The sequence below is a fragment of the Leopardus geoffroyi genome, chromosome X (assembly GCF_018350155.1).
Source record: "Leopardus geoffroyi isolate Oge1 chromosome X, O.geoffroyi_Oge1_pat1.0, whole genome shotgun sequence".
NCBI classification, from domain to species: Eukaryota; Metazoa; Chordata; class Mammalia; order Carnivora; family Felidae; genus Leopardus; species Leopardus geoffroyi.
Genome location: NC_059343.1, coordinates 46,097,590 through 46,123,800, shown reverse-complemented (window position 1 = coordinate 46,123,800; position 26,211 = coordinate 46,097,590). Strand labels below are relative to the sequence as shown.

Genomic DNA, 26,211 nt, shown 5'->3' with positions numbered 1-26,211 from the left:
TGAGGGGCCGGACTTGTCCTCATTTCCCTTTCTGCAGGCCTATTCCCTCATGTACATACACACAGCACATCCACATCCCTTCCTGCTTGTCCCTGCAGATCGTGGTGGAGGAAGGTGGCTATGAAGCCATCTGCAAAGACCGTCGGTGGGCCCGGGTGGCCCAGCGCCTCAACTACCCACCAGGCAAAAACATTGGTTCCCTGCTACGCTCCCACTATGAACGCATCGTTTACCCCTATGAGATGTACCAGTCTGGAGCCAACCTGGTGGTAAGGATGCCAGGCTGGGGTGGAAAAAGGCTTTCCCCCCCACACCAGATGCAGTTCTCCCACACTTGGCTCTTAATGGAACTGGTTCAGAGAACTGGACACCTGGGAGCTAGACTCTACCCTTTTTTAGTGGTGCTTATTCTCTTCCATGCTGCCCAGGATCAGAGGTCCTGGAGTTGCCCACAGGGCCAGCCTACTATCCAATATATAACAAGGTTTTACCTGATAAAGGGATTCCAAGGAGGGAGAGACATTTTGGACTTGGAGAGGTCTGGGAAGAGATGGCATCTGATTTAGTTAGGGAGATGGTTGTGGGGAGGTGGTTTGAAGGAGGAATGACCTAAGCAAAGGCAAGAGAAGAATTCTCAAACTGTGTGCTGGTGTCATTGGTAATGACCAGTTGAGCATGGCCTTTTGGTGTGGGCCATGTGGGTGCAGCCACAGCTTGGTTTGCCATTGGGTAAGGGTAGAGGGAAGTCATTGTTGGGGTTTAGGGCCCCATACCCTCACCCTTACTCCTCACTTGTCCCCAGCAGTGCAACACACGTCCATTTGATAATGAGGAAAAGGACAAGGAATACAAACCCCACAGTATCCCCCTTCGACAGTCCGTGCAACCTTCCAAGTTCAATAGCTATGGCCGGCGGGCCAAGAGACTGCAGCCTGATGTGAGTACTTCACTTCTAACTCAGTGCTTTGGAAGTGGGAGTCCTCTCCCTTCCTCTGACCAGAGTTCTGTTCCCTGTTCCACTTTTCTTCACTCCACTCGCTGAGTTCTGAGCAGAAGTGTGCCCCCCTCCAGCTTCTGAGCTGGGTCTTGATCTCCTTGTACAATATCTTTTCTATGTCGGCCCTTCTTGCCTATCTTGTTTTTTCCTGACTCACTCTGCTCGTAGGGGTAGAACTCTTCTTTTCCCTTATACCTGTATCCTAGCTTTAGGCAGAAGCTTGTGTGCCAGACATTCTTCTAGGCACTGGGGATACAGTAGAATAAGATAGACATTGTCCCTGGGCTCACCGAAGCATGTCATTTAGTAGATCGTATTAGTCACTGTCATTTATTGGTAGTGTCAAACACTGTTAGATTTCTTTATATATGTTATCCCCAAAACTCTTTGTAAGCCTCTCTGTAAGGTAGGAGTTAATATTCTTGTTTTACAGTTGGGAAAACAAATTGCATCTTAATTTTTTTCCAAGAGAGGGCTGAGGGGGGAGCTCACTTAACCCTAGTCTCCAAAAAGCAGCTCTGCCCAGGCCTGCCCTTGCCTTAGTCCCTGGCATGAGCTCAAGTGATATATAGTCCAAGCTATTGTTCTTTTAGGATGGGCAGTCTGCCTCAGATAGCAGGCTTGATTCATTTCCATTTTTTCTCCCAGCCGGAACCCACGGAAGAAGACATTGAAAAGAATCCGGAACTGAAGAAGCTACAGATCTATGGGGCAGGCCCCAAGATGATGGGCCTGGGCCTCATGGCCAAGGATAAGACTCTGCGGAAGAAAGGTGAGGCCTGACAGGCTGGGGCAGTGTGAAGGATGGTGGCTTCGCCTGGGGAGAGGAGGCGGGGCCCTGACTGTTCTAGACCTGTACTTTAGAGCCACTCTTCCCTCTCCCAGATAAGGAAGGGCCTGAGTGTCCCCCCACCGTAGTGGTGAAGGAGGAGTCAGGCGGGGATGTGAAGGTGGAGTCAACCTCACCTAAGACCTTCCTGGAGAGCAAGGAGGAGATGAGTCACAGCCCAGAGCCCTGCACCAAGATGACCATGAGACTGCGGAGGAACCACAGCAATGCCCAGTTTGTAAGGACCCAGCCCTGACTTCTTAATGCTCTGCTTCTCATCCCTTCAACGAGCATTTCCCCAGCATGGCTCTGGACCAGGTTGCGTTAAGCAGAAAAGTGGGCCTGGTGGGCCCTGCCTTCAGGTAGCTCACTTAATTGGGGAAACAAGGCCAACTCACATGGAACAGAGGACAAGAAAGGGTGATCAAGTGCTGTCAACATGAAGTGCTGGAAGGGTCCAAAGAAGGAGACTCCCTCTCCATTGCTTCAGGATAAAGGCTAAGCTCCTCATTACCATGCATGATCCAGTCCCTGCTGACCTCTAGCCTCATTCCCCAGCACTGCCCACCTCACTCCTCTGCTATAGCCACACTGAACTACTTGTAGGTATGTTCGTTTTTTCCCCTGAGATGCGCCATGCTCTTTCTTGCCCCCATCCCTTTGCACATGCTGTTTCTTCCGCCTGGAAGTTTTCCCCTGTGCTCTGCCCCATTGCCAGACTTCAGTTTGCATTCAGGTTTTGGTCAGTTTCAGATGTCATTGTCAAGTGTCCCCTTTTCAGTGAAGTCCTTCCTCAAGGCTATCCCTCCTTATCTCTGGCTGATTTGAGGGCTCCCTTCTCTAGGCTCCCATAGTACCCTTCATGGGCCAATATTGGCAATTGCCACATTGCCCTTTAATTTTTATGAATATGTGTCTCTGGAGTACTGTATGCCTTTAGGAGGCAGGTACCATATTTATTCATTGCTGTACTTCAGAGTCCAGCACAGTGTTGAACACATAAGTGCTCAGTGTTTGTTGAATGAATAAAAATGGGAGATTCACGACTGAATGATAAAGACTCCGCTCTCACAGCTCTACCAGTTTATTTGGGGAGATGGTATGTGCACACAGTTAAACTCCAGAACTAGCATGACTAGCCTGTCACAGGGCTATGACTAATCTAGCCAGCAAGCATGGTGGGTTTCTATTGGAGAGTTATGTGGACTAGAGTACTGTCTGGAGGACAGTTTGAAGGCTGGACAGGGCTTAGATTGATGAACTGTTGCCTCCTTTCCCTGGCAGATCGAGTCCTATGTTTGCCGGATGTGTTCCCGAGGGGATGAGGATGACAAGCTTCTGCTGTGTGATGGCTGTGATGACAACTACCACATCTTCTGCCTGCTGCCTCCTCTGCCTGAGATTCCCAAGGGTGTCTGGAGGTGCCCAAAGTGTGTCATGGCGGTAAGGCCTTCCCAGCCCTAGCTCATGTCTGCCCCATAGGGTATTTTTGCCTTCCTTCATCTGGCCTTATTGAGAACAGCTTCCTAGTTCATCCACAGTTTAATATTTTGGGTTCCAGCGTGGGGCTAGGCTGGGCAGAGTGTTAGGAAAAAGAAGAGGAGGAGACTTAGCCTTTGCTTATGTCCTCTGGGAGCTCCCAGACCACCTGGGGCAGTGAGAGTCATGATTGGACACATGGTATGCTGATGTATAGTCAAATGCTAAATTACGTGTTAGAAACTCTGAGGTGTAGAAGTTCAGAGGAGAGGAAGATGACTAAGGGTAGTAATCAGGGAATGTGTCAGGAATGAGATTTGGAGAACAGGAATATGAAGAAAAAGTTGTTCTTTTGATTTCCAAGTTTTTTATTCTTTGTTTTTTTTAGAAAGCTTGGAAAATAGACAAATTACCTATCATCTCACCATCTAGAGACAACCATTGTTAATAGTCTGGTATATTTTCTTCTCATCTTTTTGTTGTTGCATATATATATAACTACCTTTAATGAGTTTGGGCTCTTACTGTATATTTTCATTTGCTACTTTATGATCATTTTCTATATTAAATTTATTCATGGGTATGATTTAATTTTTCTTTTGGGGGGTCCATCATATGGTTATAATACTTAGTTTTCCTTTTGTTTTGGTAATTTGATTGGTTTGCAGTGATATAGGCTTTAACTAGAAGAGATGGGCAGGCTTTCTAAACCTGGGAATGGAGGCATGCTGGAGCAAGAGTATTTGGGGCAAATGTACCTAGTGCAAGAGGGACAAGTAAGGAGAGCATCTGAAGCAGCAGTGAGGGCTGAGAGGCCTGGTCTGTCTGTCAGGTCTGTTTCATGAGCTTTCTACCTTCATCCAAATTCTGGGCACTCATCTACATTTCTCTGTGGGTTTCTGGAGAGCAAATGTGGATGGTCTCTTGTCTTAGGGACTCAGCTGTGGTCATAGAGACTAGGTGTGCATGTGCACACACACAGCTGAGGAAAGAGACCGGGGCAGTGCATAATGGCCTTGGTGTAGTGGTGGAGATTCCTTCAGGGAGGAGTTTGGACGCCAGTAGTATCATAGACAATGAAGGCTGTCAGCTCTGCTTGGCTCTCTTTAAGTGGTTGTGGGCCAGTGGACCAGATTGACATTGATTTTTCAGACATGAGTCTAACTCTGGGGTACATACAGCTCTCATCTAAAACCATGAACATAGGTACAAAGTGAGGTAGACTCAACATCCTGTCTTCTGAGACAGTCTAAAGAACAGGAGTAGTGTAGGGTTTGACATCGTAGGAGCTAGTGCCTTCGTTTTCCATCCTCTGAGCTACTAGAACATTCAGTGCCATTTTCTCAGGCTTGTAGTTCCAGGCTGGGCATTAAGAAAGCTTCCTTACACACCCTGCTTAAACTCCTATTTTAGCCCAAGAGAAAAAAATGGCAGAATATAGGATAGCATATTTAAGTCTGAGTTCATGGTTTAGGTAGTAAAGTCCTAAAGGAAGAAAAGAGCAAAAGCATGGCAGCGCAGTGCATGTGGGGAATGAAAAGACTAAGCTGAGGTGCTAGGAGAAAGAGGTGGAGCTATAAAGTGAGGTCTGCCTCAGGGGCCTTGAGTACAGACCTAGGGCTGTTCTTGTTCCCTGCTCCTACCCCATATTCCAGCTCCGCTTTTGAGGAATCTCCACCCCTGTGCCCTCTACCTTGGTGACATGTTCTCCTTTGGGTTTCAGGAGTGTAAGCGCCCCCCTGAAGCCTTTGGCTTTGAGCAGGCTACCCGGGAATACACTCTGCAGAGCTTTGGCGAGATGGCTGACTCCTTTAAAGCTGATTACTTCAACATGCCTGTGCACGTAGGTGATGGAGGGCTGGGGTAGTGTCAGGGCTAGGGTCGTAGGTGTTGGTGCCTGGTGGTCTTAGCTCTCCTGAGTCACTGGGGCCATGGTCATCTGCTACCCCTGTTCTCCAGATGGTGCCCACAGAACTCGTGGAGAAGGAGTTCTGGCGGTTGGTAAACAGCATTGAGGAAGATGTGACTGTTGAGTATGGGGCTGACATCCATTCCAAAGAATTTGGTAGCGGTTTCCCCGTCAGTGACAGTAAGCGGCACCTAACCCCTGAGGAGGAGGTGAGTGGATGATTCATGATTATATGTCAGTGGTGTGAGCTTTGGCAGGTCATTCAATATCTCTTTTGGGTGGGGATCATTATGCCTGCCTCATAGAGTTGCTGTGAGATTTAGATGAAGATGGTACATGTAAAGAACACAGCCTAGTATCTGGAATGGCATCTCTAGCCACGAGATTGGCTACTTCTTTGTAGGATGGGGATAGTACCTACCTTACAAATTTGTAATAATTAAATGAGAAGGTATATGAGAAGGCACACTTGGCAGGGTGCCTGGCTCATTCATAAGAAGTGTTCAGGGACTGAGACTGTATGTGCAGGAAAAAAAATGAGGGCCCAGGCCTACCTCAAGAGAAGGGTGCATTTTGGTCCAATGCGGGGGCCTTTAACTTGCAGGTATTTTGGTGGGTGAGTATATCTGTAAAACTTGCTAAAATCGAAGCGAATTGAAATTTTGTGTGCATGCATTTGGTGGAGGGTGGGTGGGAGGTGGAGAATGTCTATAATATTTCTTAGATGCGTCAAAAAGGTCTATGACCTCGGGGCGCCTGGGTGGCTTGGTCGGTTGGGCGGCCGACTTCGGCTCAGGTCATGATCTCGCGGTCCGTGAGTTCGAGCCCTGCGTCGGGCTCTGGGCTGACAGCTCAGAGCCTGGAGCCTGTTTCGGATTCTGTGTCTCCCTCTCCCTCTGCCCCTCCCCTGTTCATGCTCTGTCTCTCTCTCTCAAAGGTAAATAAATGTTAAAAAATTTAAAAAAAAAAAAAAAGTCTGTGACCTCAAAATTAAGGTTCCCTGGGCTAAAGCTCTCGGTTCCTTAGTATAACCCTCTTCCCCTATCCACAAATACCCAACCTGACAGGAGTATGCTACCAGTGGTTGGAACCTGAATGTGATGCCAGTGTTGGAGCAGTCTGTACTATGCCACATCAATGCAGATATTTCTGGCATGAAGGTGCCCTGGCTCTATGTGGGCATGGTCTTTTCAGCCTTTTGCTGGCATATTGAGGATCACTGGAGTTACTCCATTAACTACCTCCATTGGTGAGCGGGGGCCCTGGGAAGCTGGGGAGGCAGGGTAGGCCCCCCGAGGACCATGTGTGTGACCACTCCATATGTCCCCTTTCCACATGGCCAGGGGTGAGCCGAAGACCTGGTATGGGGTACCCTCACTTGCAGCAGAACATTTGGAAGAGGTGATGAAGAAGCTGACACCTGAGCTCTTTGATAGCCAGCCTGACCTCCTGCACCAACTTGTCACCCTCATGAATCCCAATACCCTCATGTCCCATGGTGTGCCGGTGAGTGCTCAGGAAACAAGGACAAGGGGTAGGAATGGTGTAGCGATGTCCTTTGTGGTGGTGGTGTTCATCTGGAATCTACCCGTGCTTCTTTCTCATTTCTCTTTTATCTTTATTCGACAACTCTAATAGAGACTTCACATAGCAATAGTTAGATACATGATGTGATGGTGAGCGCTCTGGGCCATGTGTTTGAGGGCAACACCTCAGGATGGTTCTTTTCACGTCTGTATGACAGCCAGTAGGAGAGGGAAGTGGCAGAAGGACAGAGCAAGACGCGCGTCATTTCCATTCATCTCCTGTTAGTCACAGCTTAGTCACGTGGCCATGTCTAGTTACAAGGAAGACTGGAAAATGTGGTTCTTACTCCAGATGGTCATGTACCAGTTAGAAATTCATATTGTTGTGAAAGAGGGTGAGAATGAATATTGGGGGGCAACTAGCAGTCTCTGACATGTTCCATATAGTAGCCCTTTTGGGAGCAATGGGTAGGTCTTTTTACTTATTTAACAGGTCAAAAGTTCTGTGGTAGTAATTATTTTGCAATATATAAGTGTATCAGGTCAACGTGTTGTACACCTTAAACTTGTAGGGTATTATACATCAGCTATATCTCAGTAAAGCTGGAGGGGAAGTAACCTCTAAAAAAAAGTGCCAATGTCAACATTTAAAATAAAGTTGAACCCAGAGTCCTAGACTGAACCTATCCTCCTCCTCTGTGGACTTCTCTCCCACACGATAAAATGTTTTGCTGGGTATACAATCTGGCTTGCCTATAAGAAACTTTCAAGCATTGGGGCGCCTGGGTGGCGCAGTCGGTTAAGCGTCCGACTTCAGCCAGGTCGCGATCTCGCGGTCCATGAGTTCGAGCCCCGCGTCGGGCTCTGGGCTGATGGCTCGGAGCCTGGAGCCTGTTTCTGATTCTGTGTCTCCCTCTCTCTCTGCCCCTCCCCCGTTCATGCTCTGTCTCTCTCTGTCCCAAAAATAAATAAACGTTGAAAAAAAAAATTAAAAAAAAAAAAAAAAAAAGAAACTTTGAAGCATTAGCATCAGCCAGTTTTCTGGTGTAGATCTTAAAACAGCCTGATCAACAGTCCTGTAGGGTCAGTAATTGGTACATCGTCCACCTGTACTTTGAATCTTATTCTGTGCTACTCCTCCTCCCCACTCCCTTCAACCCCCCCCCCCCCCCCGCCCCCTGCCAACACCTTGGCTGCCCTGCCACTTGGTCTAATGCATAGGATGTGGTAAGCGGTCAGTACATATTGAATTAATGTCTCCTTGAGATCCCCGAGCACCTGTACAGTAGAGCTTTGGACTAGGTCAGTGGTTCTCACCCATATTGTTTCTTGCCTTCACCTTGTTTTGATATACTACATACCCTGTAGTATTTTTTTATTAGCTACTTTAGTGATACTTAACCAAGCCTTGAGGGATCTAGGGAATTAGTGGAAGTGTATCCTACAACAGTTCAGGCAGCCTTCTTCCACTTGAGGTGGCAGAGTGGTAGGGGGATGGCAGTATCCTTTTCCGTCACTGCCTCACCCCATTTAAGAATTACTGGACTCGAGAGGTGGAGATGATCAAGGGCCCTTCCAGTTCAGCTCTTCGTAAGTAGACACTGTGTCTGACTTCCTCACAGTCCATTCTTCCTGACACATAGCACAGCATTAGTCCTTGCCTACAGTGCCAAGGAAAATTATGAGTAGAAGAGGATTCTCCTTAAAGATTTAGACAGCCAAGATACACACACACACACACATGTATGTGTGTGTGTGTGTGTGTGTGTGTGTGTGTGTGTGTAACTATTTAATCCTTAACTCTTTTTAAGAAAAATTTATTACAGATTTTTAAACATGTGCTCTTTGCTTCCAGCTCCACAGCATTTGTCCTGCTCATGGCTCACCAGCTTCTCTGGCCAGCTGCTGCTTCACCCCACCCCCACCCTGCCCCTCCTATAGGTGGTTCCCAGCATCTCCAGACTCTTTGGACTTGGCAGTATCCCCTCAATCCAAGGCATCTGATTTTCATATTCTCATGCTGGCAGCCTGCAGTTTAGCCAGCTGAAGCTCCCCCAGGATCTATCTTTAGCCCACCCCTTCCCCCCTTCCCCTTTGGCAGAAGAAAACCATTTTTTTTATAGCTATATAGTGTAAGTTTTATTTTCATTATAAAAGAAACCTGCCCCCTTTCCAGAAAATGGAAATATAGTGATCATCTCTATTTCCTCCACATTTTGTTATGTTTCCCATCTGTTATTTTTCTATTTAAATTTTGATATAACAATCAGTGTATGGGTTTTATAATCTCATTTTAAGTTTAATGATCTAGAACGGCACTGTCCAGTTTGGTAGCCACTAGCCACATGTGGCTGCTGAGCACTTGAAACATGGCTAGTCCAATCTGAAATGTGCTGAAAGTATAAAACATGTGTCGGATGTCAAGACTTAGTATGAAAATATCTTACTGATATTTTTGTATACCACTTACACACTGAAATGCTGATATTGTGGATCTATTAAATAGAATACTCTGAAGTTATTAATTTTACTTGTTTCTTTTTACTTTTTTAATGTGGTACTAGAGAATTTAAAAGTACATATGTGGCTGGCATTATATTTCTGTTGGACAGTGCTGGGCTAGAATGATTGTTGCTTTCTTACTATGAGCTGCTTATAACCATCTTTTTAAACAAATTTTTTTTATTGCAGTATAATTTACATACCTTAAAATTTACCCATTTTAAGTGTACACAGTTCAGTGAATTTACACAGTTGTGCCATCACCACAATCCAGTTTTAGAACATTTATCACCCCAAAAAGATCCCTCATGCCCTTTTGCAGTTACTCTCCATTCCAACCCCTAGTCTCAGGCAACCACTAATCTGCCTTCTGTCACTAGAGATTTGCCTTTTCTAGACAGTTCTTATAAATGGAATAATATGTGGTCTTTTGCATCCAGCTTCTTTCACTTAGCATAATGTTTTTGAGGTTCATCCATGTTGTAGCATGTGTCAGAACCTCATTTCTATTTATGGTAGAATAATATTCCATTGTATGAATGTATCGCATTTTGTTTATCCATTCACCACTTGATGGATATTTGGGTCATTTTTAACAGCTACAGAATGTGAGGAGAGCCTTTTTAAATAACTACATAGGACATGGTAAAGTAACATTGCCAAAGTGAGGGTGCAGGTTGAGATAAGAGTCAGGAGCATTAAGTTCTATTTCTGGCTCTGCTACTTGAAGCTTCTCTGGGACTCAGTTTTCACATCTATAGAATCAAGGCTGGGTTTAGGTCATTCAGCAAGTACTACTGCTAGAACTCCCTGTGTGTACAAGGCCTCTGGCCAGCACCTTGAAGACAAATAAACCAGTCCCTACCTTCAGGTATGTGCAGTTGAGTGGACAACAGAGGTGAGTAAACAAGTGGAATAAATGTTAGAGGTGCTTCAGAAGAACAACAGACTGTGTCATTAGGAAGAGGGGGTCAGGAAAGCATTTGTAGAAGGAATGATCCTTGAGGGAAGAGTAACAGTGGCTTCAATCATGTGGACATGGAGTTTCAAGTAAGGGGTTCTCAGCAGGGGCATTGCTGGTCAGATTTGCATTTTTTGGAAGATAATTCTAGTGCTTGGTAATGGGGGCCAGTACAATAATCCAGGCAAGAAATGCTGTTGCATCTTTGAAAAGAAAATGTATTGGAGGTGGGAGCTGATGCATGACCTGGATAAATGCGGAGATGTATTCATGAATGGGAAATTTCAGTGTCATGAGGATGTTAATTCTCCCCATTAATCTAGAATCCTAGCAGATTGTTTTGAAGGGTATAAACATTTTAGGCTCTTGATATATATCAGTAAAAATATCTTAGTTTTAGTTACTGGTCCCATTACCAGCCTTGCACCTATTTCACTGTGTGTTCATCAGCATTGAATATTCATCTTAATATTCATCTCAAAAAACTTTGTGAGGCTTCTCCTAAAGATGGCAAACTAACACATGGCTGCTTCCATTCCTTGCTGAAACTCCACTAAAATGGCACAAAGGGCTTTTTTTTTTTTTTAAGGTAAAAAATTATTAAAATGGAGAAAAGAGAGAGATCAAAATTCTTGAAACTAGAAAACAGATAAGAAAATTGAAACTTAAGCTAGTATTGAAACATCTCAGAACCAAGCAACCTGATATATAGTTCAGAATCCCCCCAGAGGTTCAGTAGCCAGTGGCACCAGACATTCTGGGAGGAAAGAAGAATGGGGTGAAAATAAGGATTCATTCATGTCTATAAGAAGCTGTGAGATCCCCTGCCATGCTGGGCAGCTGGAAATGTGACCCTCCCTCACTAAAGCAGAAGACTGGAGATTTACTTTTGAAGAGGTTAAAATAAAATATCTCTGGACAGAGGTCTAGGTACAGTTGAGGATGGAGAAAGTGAAAATAGTAGGATTCATCATTGTATGAGTGATGGATGCTGAGGTTCCCAGTCTTCCTTCATTTGGTTCTCAGAACTAGCAGCTAGATGTTTTTCTTTCACCAAAAAAAAAAAAAAAAAAAAAGGAGTTTTCCCTGGAGAATCTTGAGTGACCTAAAAAGAAAGACCTACAGTTTCCCAAACTAAATGGCTCAGCCACATCACCCTACAGCGACAGTTGACAGACTTCACCTATATACTCAGAACTTCCATTCAGCTTTTCCATTTTTTACTCTTAAAAAAGTAGACAGCCACAGATTAACAGACAACTGAGGAAACTCTAGAAAACAGAACCAAACAACAACAAAAAAGCAACCTGTATAAACAGAGGTTAGGCAGGGAGAGAAGTAAACTTCAAAAAGAAAAGGGATGGGGTGCTGGGTGGCTCATTCGGTTGAGCATCCATCTTCAGCTCAGGTCATGATCTCGTGGTGAATGGATTGAAGCCCCACATCGGGCTCTGTGCTGACAGCTCAGAGCCTGGAGCCTGTTTCAGATTCTGTCTCCCTCTCTCCCTGACCCTCTCCTGCTTATGCGCTCACTTGCTCACTCTCTCTGAAAAATAAACATTAAAAGAACTTGAAAAGGGAAGGAAATCTCACTAAGATCTTCAGAGATGAGCATATATTGCAAACTGAAATAAGAACAGGATACTCTAAAAAGAACATCCTGATGAACAAAAAAGAGCTCTTGGAAATTAAAATTGTGATGGCAAAAGTGGAAGAAAAAGGTTTAGAGGATAAACAGTAAAGATGGGAAATGGTAACGAAAGTTGAGAAAAGGTAGAGAATTTGTTCAGAAGGTTCTATATTCAAATGAGTTCTGAAAAGAGCAGAGATGAAAACAAATCATTAATGAAATCATTCAAGAAAATTTTCCTGAACTAAAAGACCCAAGCTTTCAGAATTGAAGCGTCTACCCAGTACATGAATGAAAATAGATCTACACCAAGTATATCTGGTAAAATTTTTATATCAAACACTTGGACCAGAAAAAATCCTACAAGCTCTCTGAGAGAGAAAAGAGGTTTAATTCATAGCACTAGAAATCAGGATGGCTTCAGACTTTTCAAAAGCATCACTAGAATCTAGAAGACTAGAGCCATGCCTTCGAAATGGTTTTCAATTTAGAATTCTATATGGTCAAATTATGCAGTATGAGAGTAGAATAGAAACATTTTCAAAAAAAAAGTTGTTCCCACTGTTTCCTAGGCAGCTAATGGAGGATGTGCTCAAGTACAGCAAAAGAATACACCAAGAAAGAGGAAGACCTGGGATCTAGGAAACAGGAGATCATCATGGCAGAGTGACGATCCAGGGAGTATAGTGTAACTGGTTCAGGTTGGAACAGATCATAAGGCTCTGCAACAGAAAGGTGAAAACTGATAGACGAGAAGAGGGTTGGACACTTGTCTAAAAGGTTGGGATTGAATTACTAATACATGCACGGAAAACTAAGCAAACTGAGAAATAATAGGTGGCTATTTTCAGTATAGTCGAGAGGCATGTTATTTAGGGTTGTTAAGGAGAATGCCAAAATAGAAGAGGTGAAAGTGATTGGCTTTCACCAATAGAAGAGGCGGGGTGGGGGGGCAGAGACAGAGAATCCCAAGCAGGCTCTGCACTGTCAGCACAGAGCTCGATGCGGGGCTCGAAGCCACGAACCACGAGATTGTGACCTGAACTGAAATCAAGAGTCAGATGCTTAACCAACTGATCCATCCAGGCGCCCCAGGGCCTGCTGATTTTAAAACAAATCTTGTAGAACACATGGCTCTGGGAACTGCATATATGACTGATAAAAATAATTATTAATGAAAAAGGCTTAGCCAGCTTAATGAAAAGTGAGATTTTAAATTTTTATAAAAATTACTAGGAAAGTTGAAATACTTTGGTACGTACATTTCCTACTTTTGACTCTGATCTTCCTGTTGGCTGCCAACATAAGTCACAACTTTGAGAGCAGAGGCCAGTGGTCAGTCCTTTTGGAATTGGATCTGGAACTCTGTTGTCACACTGTTTCCTCAGGCTCTCCTTTGTCTCCTTAAGAACCCTGCACTTAAATCAGGTTTCCTGGCCTTTTTCTTCCTCAGGTTGTCCGTACAAACCAGTGTGCAGGAGAATTTGTCATTACCTTCCCTCGTGCTTACCACAGTGGCTTCAACCAAGGCTACAACTTTGCGGAGGCTGTCAACTTTTGCACTGCTGACTGGGTGAGTGGAGTGTGGTGGGTTGGCAGGGAGAAGCAGGAGGGATGTGGGGAAGCTGAGGCACCATGGCCTTCAGACTTGGCCACACTCAACCGTGAATCTGTCCACAGTTGCCAGCTGGGCGCCAATGCATTGAGCACTACCGCCGGCTCCGAAGATACTGCGTCTTCTCCCATGAGGAGCTCATCTGTAAGATGGCTGCCTGCCCAGAGAAGCTGGACCTGAACCTGGCCGCAGCTGTGCATAAGGAGATGTTCATCATGGTGCAGGAGGAACGGCGACTACGAAAGGCCCTGCTTGAAAAGGTAGGGTGGAGGGGAGAGTGCCCTGAATTAGGCACCCTAGCCCGGCAGAAGTGGGGGAAGAAAGAAGTAGATGTACCCTCTAGTCTTGGAGTGTAGTAAAAAGAACTAGATGCATCTGGATTAGAAATCCCTTTCCATTCTCTGCGTTGCCATTTATCAACAGCTGTGAGCAAGTTAATTTACTTTGCAGAGTGTCCTAATCCATCTCTGAAAAATGGGGATTATAACGTTTATCTTTTTGGATAGTTGAGTAGATTAAAGATTATGTTAAGTAACTGACCCCCAGCAGGTCCTGGTGTTACCGCTGTTTGTCATTATTTAAATAACCCGACAAGACAGCCTGGCATATGAAACCCCCACTGCTGATTAGCTGGGTGACCTGTTCAGGTTGCATAACCTCTCATAGTCTCACTTCCCTACTCTGGAAAATGGGACTAAATACCACATTTGCAAGGGAGTTGTAAAGCTTGAGTAAGGTCATTTATTTATGTCAAAGTATCTATTATTATGCTTGCAACGTAGCAGCTGCTGTTGTTGGTAATAGTAACACATGAAGGAAATGATTGAAATATGGAACATTTTTTAGCAAATGCCATTTTATTGCATTCAGATGGTTCAGTAGCCCAAACTAGGGTGACACTACCAAATACAAAGGCGGTCCTCCTTTAGTAGATTTCTCGTAAGCCTGTGGTCAGCTGTGTTTGTAGACCAGTGGGAGTGCTACTCTTGTAGCTCAGCTGCCTTCTTAAAGTTCCACTCTTGCCCAACTAGGGAATTGACTTAGAGTCCTACATAATATTACAAGGGAATGCTGGTCCTGAGGGATCCCTTGCTGCCCATTTAGGGTAATCCTTTCTTATTTTAAAGCTCATTTATAATTTGCCTATGAGCATGGGCTGTAAGGAGAATTGCAGCTGTGGTGATGTTGGAAGTTTCTGGTGTTAGTTGGTAAGCCCCTGGGCTTTTCCAGGCATCATTCTCTTTCTCTGTTCAGTGCAGTTATTAAATGATGACCCTGAGGTTGTACCAGACTACAAGAAGGAGCCACAGCAAGGTGGGAAGACAAGGTGTTCTCATCCTGACCCTGAGAATTCGTTATACTTGGTCCTTACTGTAGAGAAAGGTTCTCGACCCCCTAGTCTTTAAAAATCTGTAAAAGACTGTGTGTGTGTATTTGAGCACTTTTATGGGGAGAAGGCTCGTACCTTGTATCCAATTCTCAGAGGAGCCTATGTTCCAAAAATACCTAGGAGCTTCATCCTTAGAGCATTCTCTGGCTTTATAGTCAAAATAGACTGTCATCAGATTCTTACTTTGGGCAGGTTACAGACCCTCTGAGACATAGTTTCCTCCTCAGTAAAATGGGATAGGCCTGTGAGAATTGGTATCCTTAATCTGAAAATTAAAGTTAATAATAGTAAATATTTGTTGAGCACTTTTTTTTTTTTTTCTTTCTACGGTTACCATGCTGTACATTAGATCCCCCAGACCTGCTCAACTTTTGACTGGAAGTGTGTGTCCTCGACCAGTATCTCCCATTTCCCCTACTTCCCAGCACTTGGAAACCACTATTCTACTCTGTGTCTATGAATTTGGCTTTTTTAGATTCCACACATAAGTGATATCCTATAGTATTTGTTTTTTTCTTTGGCTGACATACTTGACTTAGTATAATGTTCACCAGGCTCATCCATGTCTTACAAATGCCAGGATTTCCTTCTTTCTCATGGCTGGATAATATTACATTGTATGTATATATCACATTTTTCTGATCTGTTCAGCCACTGATGAACTCTTAGGTTGTTTCCATAGCTTGGCTGTTGTGAATAATGCTGCAGTGATCATGGGAGTGCAGATATCTCTTTGAGATTCTTATTTCCTTTGGGTATATATCCAGGATTGAGATTGCTAGATCATAGGGTAGTTCTATTTTTAATTTTTTGAAGAACCTCCATACTATTTTCCAAGTAGCTGAGTCAGTTTACATTCCCACTAACAGTGTACAAAGGTTCCCTGTTTTCCACATCCATGCCAACACTTATCTCTTTTGGTAATAGCCATTCTGACAGGTGTAAGGTGATATCACATTGTGGTTTTGATGTGTACTTCCCTGATGGTAGTCCTGTTGAGTGTATATTCATGTACCTCTTGCCCATTTGTATCTCTTTGGAAAAGTATCTGTTCAGGTTCTCTGCCCATGTTTTTTTTTAAATTTTTTTTTTTTAATGTTTGTTTATTTTTGAGACAGAGAGAGACAGAGCATGAGCAGGGAAGGGGCAGAGAGAGAGAGAGACATAGAATGTGAAGCAGGCTCCAGGCTCTGAGCTGTCAGCACAGAGCCCGACACGGGGCTCAAACTCACGAACTGTGAGATCATGACCTGAGCCGAGTCAGACGCTTAACCGACGGAGCCACCCAGGCGCCCCACTGCCCATGTTTTTTTAAATCACATTGTTTGTGGGGTTTTTTTTTTTTTTTGCTATTGAGTTGGATGAGTTCCTTATATGTTTTGGATATTAATCCTTTATCAAACAGATGATTTACAAATACTTTCTCCCATTCCATAGGTTGCCTTTTCATTTTGTTGATGATTTCTTCTGCTGTGCAGATGCTGTTATAGTAGTCCCACTTACTTATTTTTGCTTTTGTTGCTTGTGGTTAGGTGTCCTATCCAAGAAGTTATTGCCAGGACCAATGTCAACGAACTTTATCACTATGTTCTCTTTTAGGAGTTTTACGGTTTTAGGCATTACATTTAAGTCTTTAATCAATTTCAAGTTAATTTTCACGAGTGGTAGAAGGGTCCAAATTCATCTGTATGTGGTTACTCAGTTTTCCCACTGTCATTTATTGAAGAGACTGTCCTTTCTGTATTGAGTATTCTTGGCTCCCATATCAAATGTTAATTGACTTTATTTATTTTGGGGTTTATTTCAGGGCTTAATTCTGTCCCATTTGTCTGTGTGTGTATTTTTATGCAAGTACCATACTGTTTTAATTATAGCTTTGTAGTATAGTTCAAAGTCAGGAAGTATGATGCGTCCAGTTTTGTTCTTTCTCAAGATTGTTTTGGCTGTTAGGGATATTTTGTGGTTCCACTTCTTCTAAGTGTTAAGATACTTTTCTAAGTCTTAGTCACTGCACCTTTGTTAATTTTCGTAACAGTACAGTGAGGATGGTGCCATTATCTCCAACTTAATAAGACAGCGAAACAGAAATCCAGAGAGGTTTAAGTAATTTACTCAACATCACACAACTAATAAGAGGCAGAGCGAGATTTGTAACGTACAATGGACTCATATCTTATGCAGAGGTTAGATGTTAGAGTCAATGTAGAACAAAAACTATTAGTCCAAATTTCCCTTTAGAAATCCCTAAAATTGCCCATAAGGTACAGCATTGTGTTGTCTTTCGGTTACTTCAGCCTAGCTGGGTTTTCGTCCATTTTTGGAACAGATGGCTTTTTCTTCATCTGAGTGACAGATGAAGTCATTGGCATAGGTTTGGAAACCATGTTGTTGAAAAAAAAATTGTATCTTTAGACACTGGACACAAGCACAGAGTCTTATTTCTGTGAGTTATATGTGTGCATGCAGCGTGTCCTGCCTGCCTGCTAAGCTGCCAGCATGGTGCCTGGAACACTGGGTGCCAAGGGACCGGAAGCCAGCATCGTTTCCCTTGCACATAGCCTTTCTCTCAGCTGCTCCTGCACGTTGCCACCTCTCTGGTGCCTTGATCCACCACCTCACCTCCTTTCACCCATAAAGGCCCTCTCTGCTGATCTGAATCCTACCCAATTTTTCTTCCTCTCAGCCCTCACTGATCTAGCCCTGGTTCATCTGATTCCTCCAGTTTTGAGAGTTTGAACTTCACAGAGGCAGTATGTTCTAGGAGTTTGCTCTCCACAGCTGTTAGCACAGATTGTGGAGTCTAGGTTGAGGCTTGGTTGTGGCAGCGATGGGGGCATTTCTGCAGCCCTGTTCTGGTTCTGTATGATGTGTGTGGGTTGAATTGCCCCCAGGGCATCACGGAAGCTGAGCGAGAGGCTTTTGAGCTACTCCCAGATGACGAGCGCCAATGCATCAAGTGCAAGACCACATGCTTCCTGTCAGCTCTGGCCTGCTACGACTGCCCAGACGGGCTTGTCTGCCTTTCCCACATCAATGACCTCTGCAAGTGCTCCAGTAGCCGGCAGTACCTGCGGTGAGCCAAGGACCTATTATGAAGGAAGTGGGCTGAGGAGGGGGATACAGAGCTGGGCCAGATGTGCTTCCCTGCTGTCTTCGTCCAGGTATCGATACACCTTGGATGAGCTCCCTGCTATGCTGCATAAACTGAAGGTTCGGGCCGAGTCCTTTGACACCTGGGCCAACAAAGTTCGAGTGGCCCTGGAGGTGGAGGATGGGCGGAAGCGCAGTGAGTGATGGGGGGACGGAGGGACTCCACAGGCAAGTTCTCTTCCCTTTTGTTCTGTACCTCCCCACCCCCTTCTCTGCCTTTACTCAATACTGCCTACTCCTTGCCGCTCTCATTCTCTCTCCAGGCCTTGAAGAGCTGAGGGCACTAGAGTCTGAGGCCCGTGAACGGAGGTTTCCTAACAGTGAGCTGCTGCAGCAACTGAAGAACTGCCTGAGTGAGGCAGAGGCCTGCGTGTCCCGGGCTCTGGGACTAGTCAGCGGCCAGGAAGCCGGGTATGACAGTGGGACGTGTGGAGTTCAGGTAGCCTGCTGAGGAGCCAGCACCTAGAAGGAATGGGCTCTGAATGCCACTGGGCAGATGACAGCAGGAAGCTGACAAGCACTACAGCGCAAGGTGGCCTAAGAGGTGTTGGGAGGGCAGGGAGATCAGGCAACTAGGATGGAGAAGAGTGCCTCAGTGCTAAGAAAGCTAGAAATGGTCCTTTTTATCAGTACCTGGAGATGTCAGACAGGCTGAGGGATTTTGTGGCCAGAGAGGAGTTGTGGAAGGTTTAGGGACAAAGAAAGGACACAGAAGAATAAACCTGATCAGAGAATTCGCAGTAGAGGATGAGCTAAAAAGCTCAGCCTTTGTTACTATCATTTAGTTTCTCAGCTTCCCCCCCCCCCCCAACATATCCTATATTCCCCCCTTCCAATTCTTTGCTCTCATCATATGAATGTGCTTATATCTTAAAACCCTCCTCCCTCTGATCTGGCTAGTTGGGGGCACTGAAGTGTGAGAGATCCAGGTGGGCAAGCATGAGAAAAGGCATTGGGTCTGAGTGCAGAGATGGAGGGAGGGAACTGGGTTTGGACCTGAAACCCCACATGTGAAACTCCATAGCCCCCACAGGGTGGCTGGTCTACAGATGACCCTGGCTGAGCTCCGGGCATTTCTGGACCAGATGAACAACCTGCCTTGTGCCATGCACCAGATTGGGGATGTCAAGGTGAGGAGGAGTGCACTCAGAGTGCTGATAAGGATTCAGGGGGATTGGGAGACCCGAGCAGCAGGCTACTCTTGGCTTCCTTCAAAAGCATCAAGTGTTTGGGCAAGATAGGATGCACTTATGAAAATAACAGGAGATAGGCAAAGGGGGTTTGAGGGCCAGGTGGCAAGGGGTAAGTACAGGATATGGAGTCAAGGGAATGTGTCCTGGTGGAAGCGGAAGAAGATAAAGGACCAAGGATGTTTGTGGGCCTAGAAAGCTGAGTGAAGTTCAGGGAGGTAGAGGAGAGGTGGGGTGAAGAAGGCAGTGACACCAGCATGAGCATAGGGGTTTGTGAGAAGGCTAAGTGTAGCAAGTGTGTTCTGGGCCAGGGGTCTCCTGGTGCTAAACATCAGAATCCTCTGGGGACTTTCGCAAAGCACAGACTCTTGACCAAACCCTATTAAGAATCTCTACGGGTGGGGCCCAGGCATCTGCATTTTAATAAATTCCTCAGAGCATTCTACCAGGTACTGAGTATTAGGAACTATTGTCTTAGGGTGTGGGACAGGAAAAGAGTGCAGCCCCTGTTAGGTGCTTTTCCCAAATACTGGAGGGTAAGAAGGTAGGTGGGGCAAAGGTATTTGGCCGTGGCACCTCAAAGTGTGCCCAGCTGAGGAGTTTCTTCTTCATCTGTGTCCTGGTAGGGTATTCTGGAACAGGTGGAGGCCTACCAGGCTGAGGCCCGTGAGGCCCTGGCCTCGCTGCCCTCCAGTCCAGGGCTACTGCAGTCCCTGTTGGAGAGGGGGCAGCTGCTAGGGGTGGAGGTGCCCGAGGCCCAGCAGCTCCAGCGGCAGGTGGAACAGGCACGATGGCTGGATGAGGTGAAGCGCACGCTGGCCCCCTCGGCCCGGAGGGGCACCCTGGCTGTCATGCGGGGACTTTTGGTCGCGGGTGCTAGCGTAGCCCCTAGCCCTGCTGTGGACAAAGCCCGGGCTGAGCTGCAGGAGCTGCTGACCATTGCTGAACGCTGGGAGGAGAAAGCCCACCTCTGCTTGGAGGCCAGGTAGGTCCAGCCTCCTCCCCTCCCTGCTCTACCCTAACCGTCAAAGTTTAGTGGAGAAGCCAGAAATGATTCCCATGGGTGGCCTTGGGTACCAGACTCTGTCACTGGTGTATTGACTTTCTTCCCCTTTTTTCTTCCCTAGCTTATCTTTTAAAACTCCATATGTACATAGAGGCAGAGATAGGCTAGTGGGGAAGCAGAGATGGACAGATACAGAGACGTATAGTGGCACCAGCTCCACGGGCTGACGTGGGCACACGTGTGAGCACAAGTACTAACAGGCAGGTGGACAGCTGTCCATAGAAAGAAGCCACACACAGGGCAGTCTGACGAACTGGAGTGCCAGGTTAATCTTTCCAGTTGTGTAGGAAGTGTGAACAGGATGACAGACTGGTTGGCCAGGCAGAGGCACGAAGGCTGTGGCAGAAGTCGGGTGGGTGCATGCGGTCTGGAGCAAACAGGGACCAGCAGCCCCCTGTAGGCAGAGTACTAGCAGGTAGGCCCACATGGCAGCTCCAGGGTCCCATGCCGATATATCTGGCGGTCAGGCCGGGCTGCTGGTCAAGCAGATTACCCTACACTGAGGCCTCTTTTTTCCCTACCTTCAGGCAGAAGCATCCACCAGCCACACTCGAGGCCATAATCCATGAGGCAGAAAACATCCCTGTTCACCTGCCCAACATCCAGGCTCTCAAGGAGGCTCTTGCTAAGGCCCGGGCCTGGATTGCTGATGTGGATGAGATCCAAGTGAGGACCCTGTTGCCCCCTGAACCTCCACCCCAGGCCTTTAGTCCAGCCAGGAGAGCTGGCATACACTGGGTTGCTCTGGGTTGGGTGGGCTAGAGAAGTGAGCGCGGTACATCGAGTGGAGGCAAAATGGGCTTGGTGTGGTGAGCAGCGTGAAGAGGGATTGCAGGGCCAGCCTGAGGGCAGAGAGGTTGTAGAAAGGGTGAGAATGGTAGGGGCAGGGAGGGTGGGAGAGGCAGGCCACAAGAGGATGATTAGTCTGGCAGTCACTGGCACTGACTGGTATCAGGGGACAAGCCAGTGGATGTAGGAGCTACAGGAGTGCTTCCCGTGGGATGATCCCTGGTTTGTTCTACCCGAAGACTACCAGTTCAGTCCCTCCTCCCAGCTCAGGGCTGGGCAGAGTAGTACCATCAGTAGATGTTGGCAAGTTGACTGGAGCTTTCTCTTGTCCCTGTCCCAGAATGGTGACCACTACCCCTGCTTGGATGACTTAGAGGGCCTGGTGGCCGTGGGCCGGGACCTACCTGTGGGCTTGGAGGAGTTGAGACAGCTAGAGCTGCAGGTACTGACTGCACACTCCTGGAGGGAGAAGGCATCCAAGACTTTCCTCAAGAGGAATTCCTGCTACACGCTGCTGGAGGTAAGGCCCGGACCCTGACCCGCACCGTCTCCTGCCTCTGGCCCGGCTGTTGGGAGATGGTTCATGTGAGGATGTGGGGGTTTGGAAGTCCTGGCAGTGGGAGGTAGGAGAAGCCTAGTCATCCCTGCTCTGTCTGCCTGCCTTAGGTGCTCTGCCCGTGTGCAGACGCCGGCTCAGACAGCACCAAGCGCAGCCGGTGGATGGAGAAGGAGCTGGGGTTGTACAAATCTGACACGGAGCTGCTGGGACTGTCTGCACAGGACCTCAGGGACCCAGGCTCTGTGGTAAGGAGCTGGGGCCCTGTTTGGGAGAAGAGCCTGGTGGTGATAGGTGTCTGAATGGGGCGACCATGGCCAGACCGCTTGCTCCTGGGGCCTCACTTCTCCTGGTTTGGGAGTAGGGTGTTAATGGCGTCAGAGAAGGGAGGGGCTGGGCCGCTGACCACCTCTCCCGCTGTCCTGGGCCTGCCAGATCGTGGCCTTCAAGGAGGGGGAACAGAAGGAGAAGGAGGGTATCCTGCAGCTGCGTCGCACCAACTCCGCCAAGCCCAGTCCACTGGCATCATCGACCACAGCTTCCTCTGCAACCTCCGTCTGTGTGTGTGGGCAGGTGCCGGCCGGGGTGGGAGCTCTGCAGTGTGACCTGTGTCAGGACTGGTTCCATGGGCGATGTGTGTCGGTACCCCGCCTCCTCAGCTCCCCAAGGCCCAGTCCCACCTCGTCCCCGCTGCTGGCCTGGTGGGAGTGGGACACCAAATTCTTGTGTCCGCTGTGCATGCGCTCACGGCGCCCCCGCCTGGAGACCATCCTGGCACTGCTGGTAGCCCTGCAGAGACTGCCTGTGCGGCTGCCTGAGGGCGAGGCCCTGCAGTGTCTCACAGAGAGGGCCATCAGCTGGCAAGGCCGTGCCAGGCAGGCTTTGGCCTCTGAGGATGTGACTGCTCTGTTGGGACGGCTGGCCGAGCTTCGCCAGCGGCTGCAGGCTGAACCCAGGCCTGAGGAACCCCCTACCTACCCTTCAGCCCCTGCCTCTGACCCTCTCAGAGAAGGCAGTGGCAAGGATATGCCCAAGGTGAGCTGCCCAACCCAGCTCTTGCCCTCAAATTCCTGCCTCCTAGCCCCCGCCCCTATTTAGGCGCCAGCCCTGTCCCTGCTCTCTGACTTCTGGCCTCTTTTGGCCTGGCCTCCCTGCCCCATCTTACATTCTGTCCAGATCCCCAGACTGCTCCGTGTGCTGCAGCCTTTGCTCTCCTCCTCCAGGAGGTGGAACGTCCCAAGTCTGGGGTTGGTGGGGAATAAGGGCCTGGTTTCACTGACCACTACCCATCCTTGCTCTTTGCAGGTCCAGGGGTTGCTGGAGAACGGAGACAGTGTGACCAGTCCTGAGAAGGTAGCCCCCGGGGAGGGCTCAGGTAAGAGAGGTAGGTCTAGGTGTGGGTAGGCTGTTGGTTGGATATCCCCAGTGACCCCTGTGGTCCTCGGCTCTGTTTTAGTGGTGGGGATACAACCAGGAGCAGCCTCTAACCCAGCCTGTCCCCGCAACCCACCAGACCTGGAGCTGCTTTCCTCGCTGTTGCCACAGTTGACTGGCCCTGTGTTGGAGCTGCCTGAGGCAACTCGGGCCCCTCTAGAGGAGCTTATGTTAGAAGGGGACCTGCTTGAGGTGACCCTGGATGAAAACCACAGCATTTGGCAGCTATTGCAGGCTGGGCAGCCTCCAGACATGGAGCGGATCCGCACACTTCTAGAGGTAAGGAGAGGGATGGACAGGGCCAGGAGGTCAGGCCAAGGAGGCAGGGAGCCCAGGCCTGACCACTGGCCCACACCTCTTTCTGCCTGTCTGATCACACAGCTGGAAAAGGCAGAGCGCCATGGGAGCCGGGCACGGGGCCGGGCGTTGGAGAGGCGGCGACGGCGGAAGGTGGATCGGGGTGGGGAGGGCGATGACCCAGCCCGAGAGGAGCTAGAGCCAAAGAGGGTACGGAGCTCAGGGCCAGAGGCTGAGGAGGCCCAGGAGGAGGAGGAGCTGGAGGAGGAGACTGGGGGTGAGGGCCCCCCCCAACCCCTGCCCACCACTGGCAGCCCCAGCACCCAGGAGAACCAGAATGGCTTGGAGCCGGCACTAGGGGCCACTTCAGGCCCCTCGGCCCCTTTCTCTACTCTGACTCCTAGGCTGCATGTGCCCTGCCCACAGCAGCCACCTCAGCAACAGTTGTGACAGTGGCTGAGCCTAGCACAGACCCCTAACAAAGACCCCACCCCCCCACCCCGTTGGTCTCAAGGATCCTCTTTCTGACCATCAAGCCTGCTTCTTGGGAGGTGGGCAAGTAGGGGGGATGGCCACTGTCCCCCCCACTCCCCAGCCCACCCCTTAGTCCCTTGACTTTTATATTCTGACTCCAAGGTATTGTTCAGACCTCAGCTCCTGGGGGCTGGCCCCTGGAGTCCCCCTCCCTGGTAGCCTCTAACCAGCATTCCCAGACACCTGAGGCAGATAAACAGATGGGTGGGCAGGTGGGCAGGGGGGTGGCTGGGGCTGGGCCAGCACCATTCCAGAGACAAGGCCAGTGCGTACACAAACTGGGGGAATCTTCTCTCCCTTCTCTCCCCAGTTCTGGCCCTGGCCAGGCCATGCTACACTAACCTCACCTCCCTCTGACTCTTTCTCCTCCCTCCCTTTTCCTACCTCTCTTCCCCCACCTTTACCTCCCCCTCCCGTCCCCCTTCCCCCTTCCCCCTTCCCCCTTCCCCCTTCCCCCTTCCCCCTTCCCCCTTCCCCCTTCCCCCTTCCCCTGACTGGTCTACCCAGGAGGAGGAAACTTCACATAGCTGTGCTCACAGTTTTTTATTTTAAATGAATTTGGCTGGGGAGCTCCCCATGATCTGAAGAAAGCTTTTGGTGCTTGTCCTCACAACCACCTTGACCTTCTCTCCCTGTCCCATCCCATCTCCTTTCCTCCTCCTGGGTTCATGTTGTAATAAAAGAAGATTGTTGGTGTGTAATTAATTTGTTCAAAAAAAAAAAAAAAAAAAAAAAACTTGGTTCCAACTGAAGCCTATTTTAATTTTATTTTATTATTTTCCTCTTGTTAGAAATAAAACCCTTAGCAACATTTTTTGGAAACATGTTTCTGAAGTGTATTTCTCTTTGAAGGGGGAGAACAGTGCCTCCATCACCCGTCAGCGGAGGAGGAGCACTAGGGCTGAAGTCTGGGAGCTCTGGGTTCTGAAAACAAGTTCTACCGGGTTCTCCTTACCTGAGGGCAAGACGTCCTGAGTCTCCCCCTACCCCACCCCCCAAGCCATTTTCCCCCATCTCCCAACGGACGGCCTGCCACCTCGTCTAAACTTCTGCCACGGCCTCCTCCAACTTCATGCCCTCCAGTCTGTCCTCCTCAAGCCCCTGAGGGGAATTTTGGTCTTGGCTTTATTGAGGTATAATTTCTACATCATAAAATTTACCTGCTTTAAATGTAAAACTCAGTGATTTAGAGGGATGTTTCTAAAGTACAGATGTGATCTTGTCACTCTTGCTGCTTAAAACCATCCATGATGCTTCATTGCCCTTAAGATCGAGGTTATATTTATAATCTCATTCTTTGTGGAATGCTTTCCTGTCTGACCCACCCATATGCCATGTTCAGGGACGCTTCCCTGATTTGTCTATACCCTAAAGGGTTTTTTTCTGCCCCTGTGAAATGGAGACTGAAGCTCAGATGTGTGGTCATTTGCAGCCCAAGTTCACTTTTACAGCTTTATTGTGATACAATTTACATATCATACAGTTTACCCACTTAAAGTATACAGTACAATGGCTTTTAGTATATTCTAGTTGTGCAACCGTCATTGCAAAAGATTTTAGAATGTTTTCATCATTCCAAAATGAAATCACACTCCCCAGGCATCACCCTTCCCCTGCCCTCCCCCCCCCCCCCCCCCCACCGGCCCCTTGACCCTAGGCCACCACTAATCTCTATGGATTTGCCTATTTTGGACATTTTATATAAATGGAATCATACAATTTGTGATCCTTTGTGACTGTGTTCTTTCGCTTAACATAATGGTTTCAAGCTGAATTCGATTTTAAATGGAGTTGTCAATGGTGCCTTTATATTGGACAGATTTTTTTTTTTTTCCCCCCTTCCGGGCCCCAGAGTCTTGACAATGAGGGAAAATGAGGGTGTTAGACTAGATCGGGGGCCATCACTACTCTCCCTTTTCTCATTTGCTCCCTCACTGGGTTCATTTTGCTCCATTTCTCCTCCTTCCCAAGATTTCCAGTTGATGGGAACCTAGTGATGAGTGAGAAAGCCCACCATTTTCTGGCTGCTTTGATTGGTGGGAGGATCTGGCTAAGCCCTGCCTCTAGCCTTCTGGTCAGGAGGCACTGGGCTGTACAAGTTAAAGGGGAGGCAGGAGCCAATGAATACCCCTGTCCTGGGCCCAGTTCAACCCAGGCCCCAATCTAGGGGGAAAGGTTGGCCTGTCTGCCCACTTACTTGGATCATGAAAGGAGGGTTGGAGGAGACACCGTAGAGAAGAGACAGGCTTGAGTGCTACAAAAGGGACAGGAAGGGGCTCAGGCTCAGCACTTCACTTCCCACTCCCCACTGCAAGGCAGTCTGCCCCCAGAAGTAACCCAACAGGTGGGGGAAAGGG

The 26,211-nt window shown here is 47.8% G+C and overlaps 1 protein-coding gene across 26 annotated transcripts in view; it reads left to right on the top strand.

The window, feature by feature from the left end:
- Positions 1 to 25,580, top strand: part of KDM5C (lysine demethylase 5C) — a 32,744-nt gene extending 7,164 nt beyond the window's left edge. For 2 of the 26 annotated variants that reach the window (XM_045472088.1, XM_045472085.1), the window contains 21 exons: positions 1,646 to 1,769; positions 1,883 to 2,064; positions 3,111 to 3,269; positions 5,029 to 5,148; positions 5,265 to 5,423; positions 6,282 to 6,463; positions 6,558 to 6,720; positions 13,287 to 13,406; positions 13,514 to 13,708; positions 17,730 to 17,911; positions 18,000 to 18,124; positions 18,252 to 18,399; positions 19,013 to 19,118; positions 19,805 to 20,163; positions 20,772 to 20,910; positions 21,374 to 21,553; positions 21,700 to 21,837; positions 22,025 to 22,624; positions 22,895 to 22,964; positions 23,046 to 23,302; positions 23,405 to 24,598. In XM_045472088.1, coding sequence (XP_045328044.1) covers positions 1,646 to 1,769; positions 1,883 to 2,064; positions 3,111 to 3,269; positions 5,029 to 5,148; positions 5,265 to 5,423; positions 6,282 to 6,463; positions 6,558 to 6,720; positions 13,287 to 13,406; positions 13,514 to 13,708; positions 17,730 to 17,911; positions 18,000 to 18,124; positions 18,252 to 18,399; positions 19,013 to 19,118; positions 19,805 to 20,163; positions 20,772 to 20,910; positions 21,374 to 21,553; positions 21,700 to 21,837; positions 22,025 to 22,624; positions 22,895 to 22,964; positions 23,046 to 23,302; positions 23,405 to 23,770 — 4,074 coding nt within the window. In that variant the 3' untranslated portion in view covers positions 23,771 to 24,598. Of the gene's footprint in view, positions 1 to 98; positions 270 to 802; positions 938 to 1,645; positions 1,770 to 1,882; positions 2,065 to 2,174; positions 2,433 to 3,110; positions 3,270 to 5,028; positions 5,149 to 5,264; positions 5,424 to 6,281; positions 6,464 to 6,557; positions 6,721 to 13,286; positions 13,407 to 13,513; positions 13,709 to 17,729; positions 17,912 to 17,999; positions 18,125 to 18,251; positions 18,400 to 19,012; positions 19,119 to 19,804; positions 20,164 to 20,771; positions 20,911 to 21,373; positions 21,554 to 21,699; positions 21,838 to 22,024; positions 22,625 to 22,894; positions 22,974 to 23,045; positions 23,303 to 23,404; positions 24,599 to 24,706 lie in introns of those variants that run through there. The other 24 variants (XM_045472079.1, XM_045472077.1, XM_045472084.1 and 21 more) reach the window with 24 other exon arrangements.
- The last annotated feature ends 631 nt before the right edge of the window (positions 25,581 to 26,211 follow it).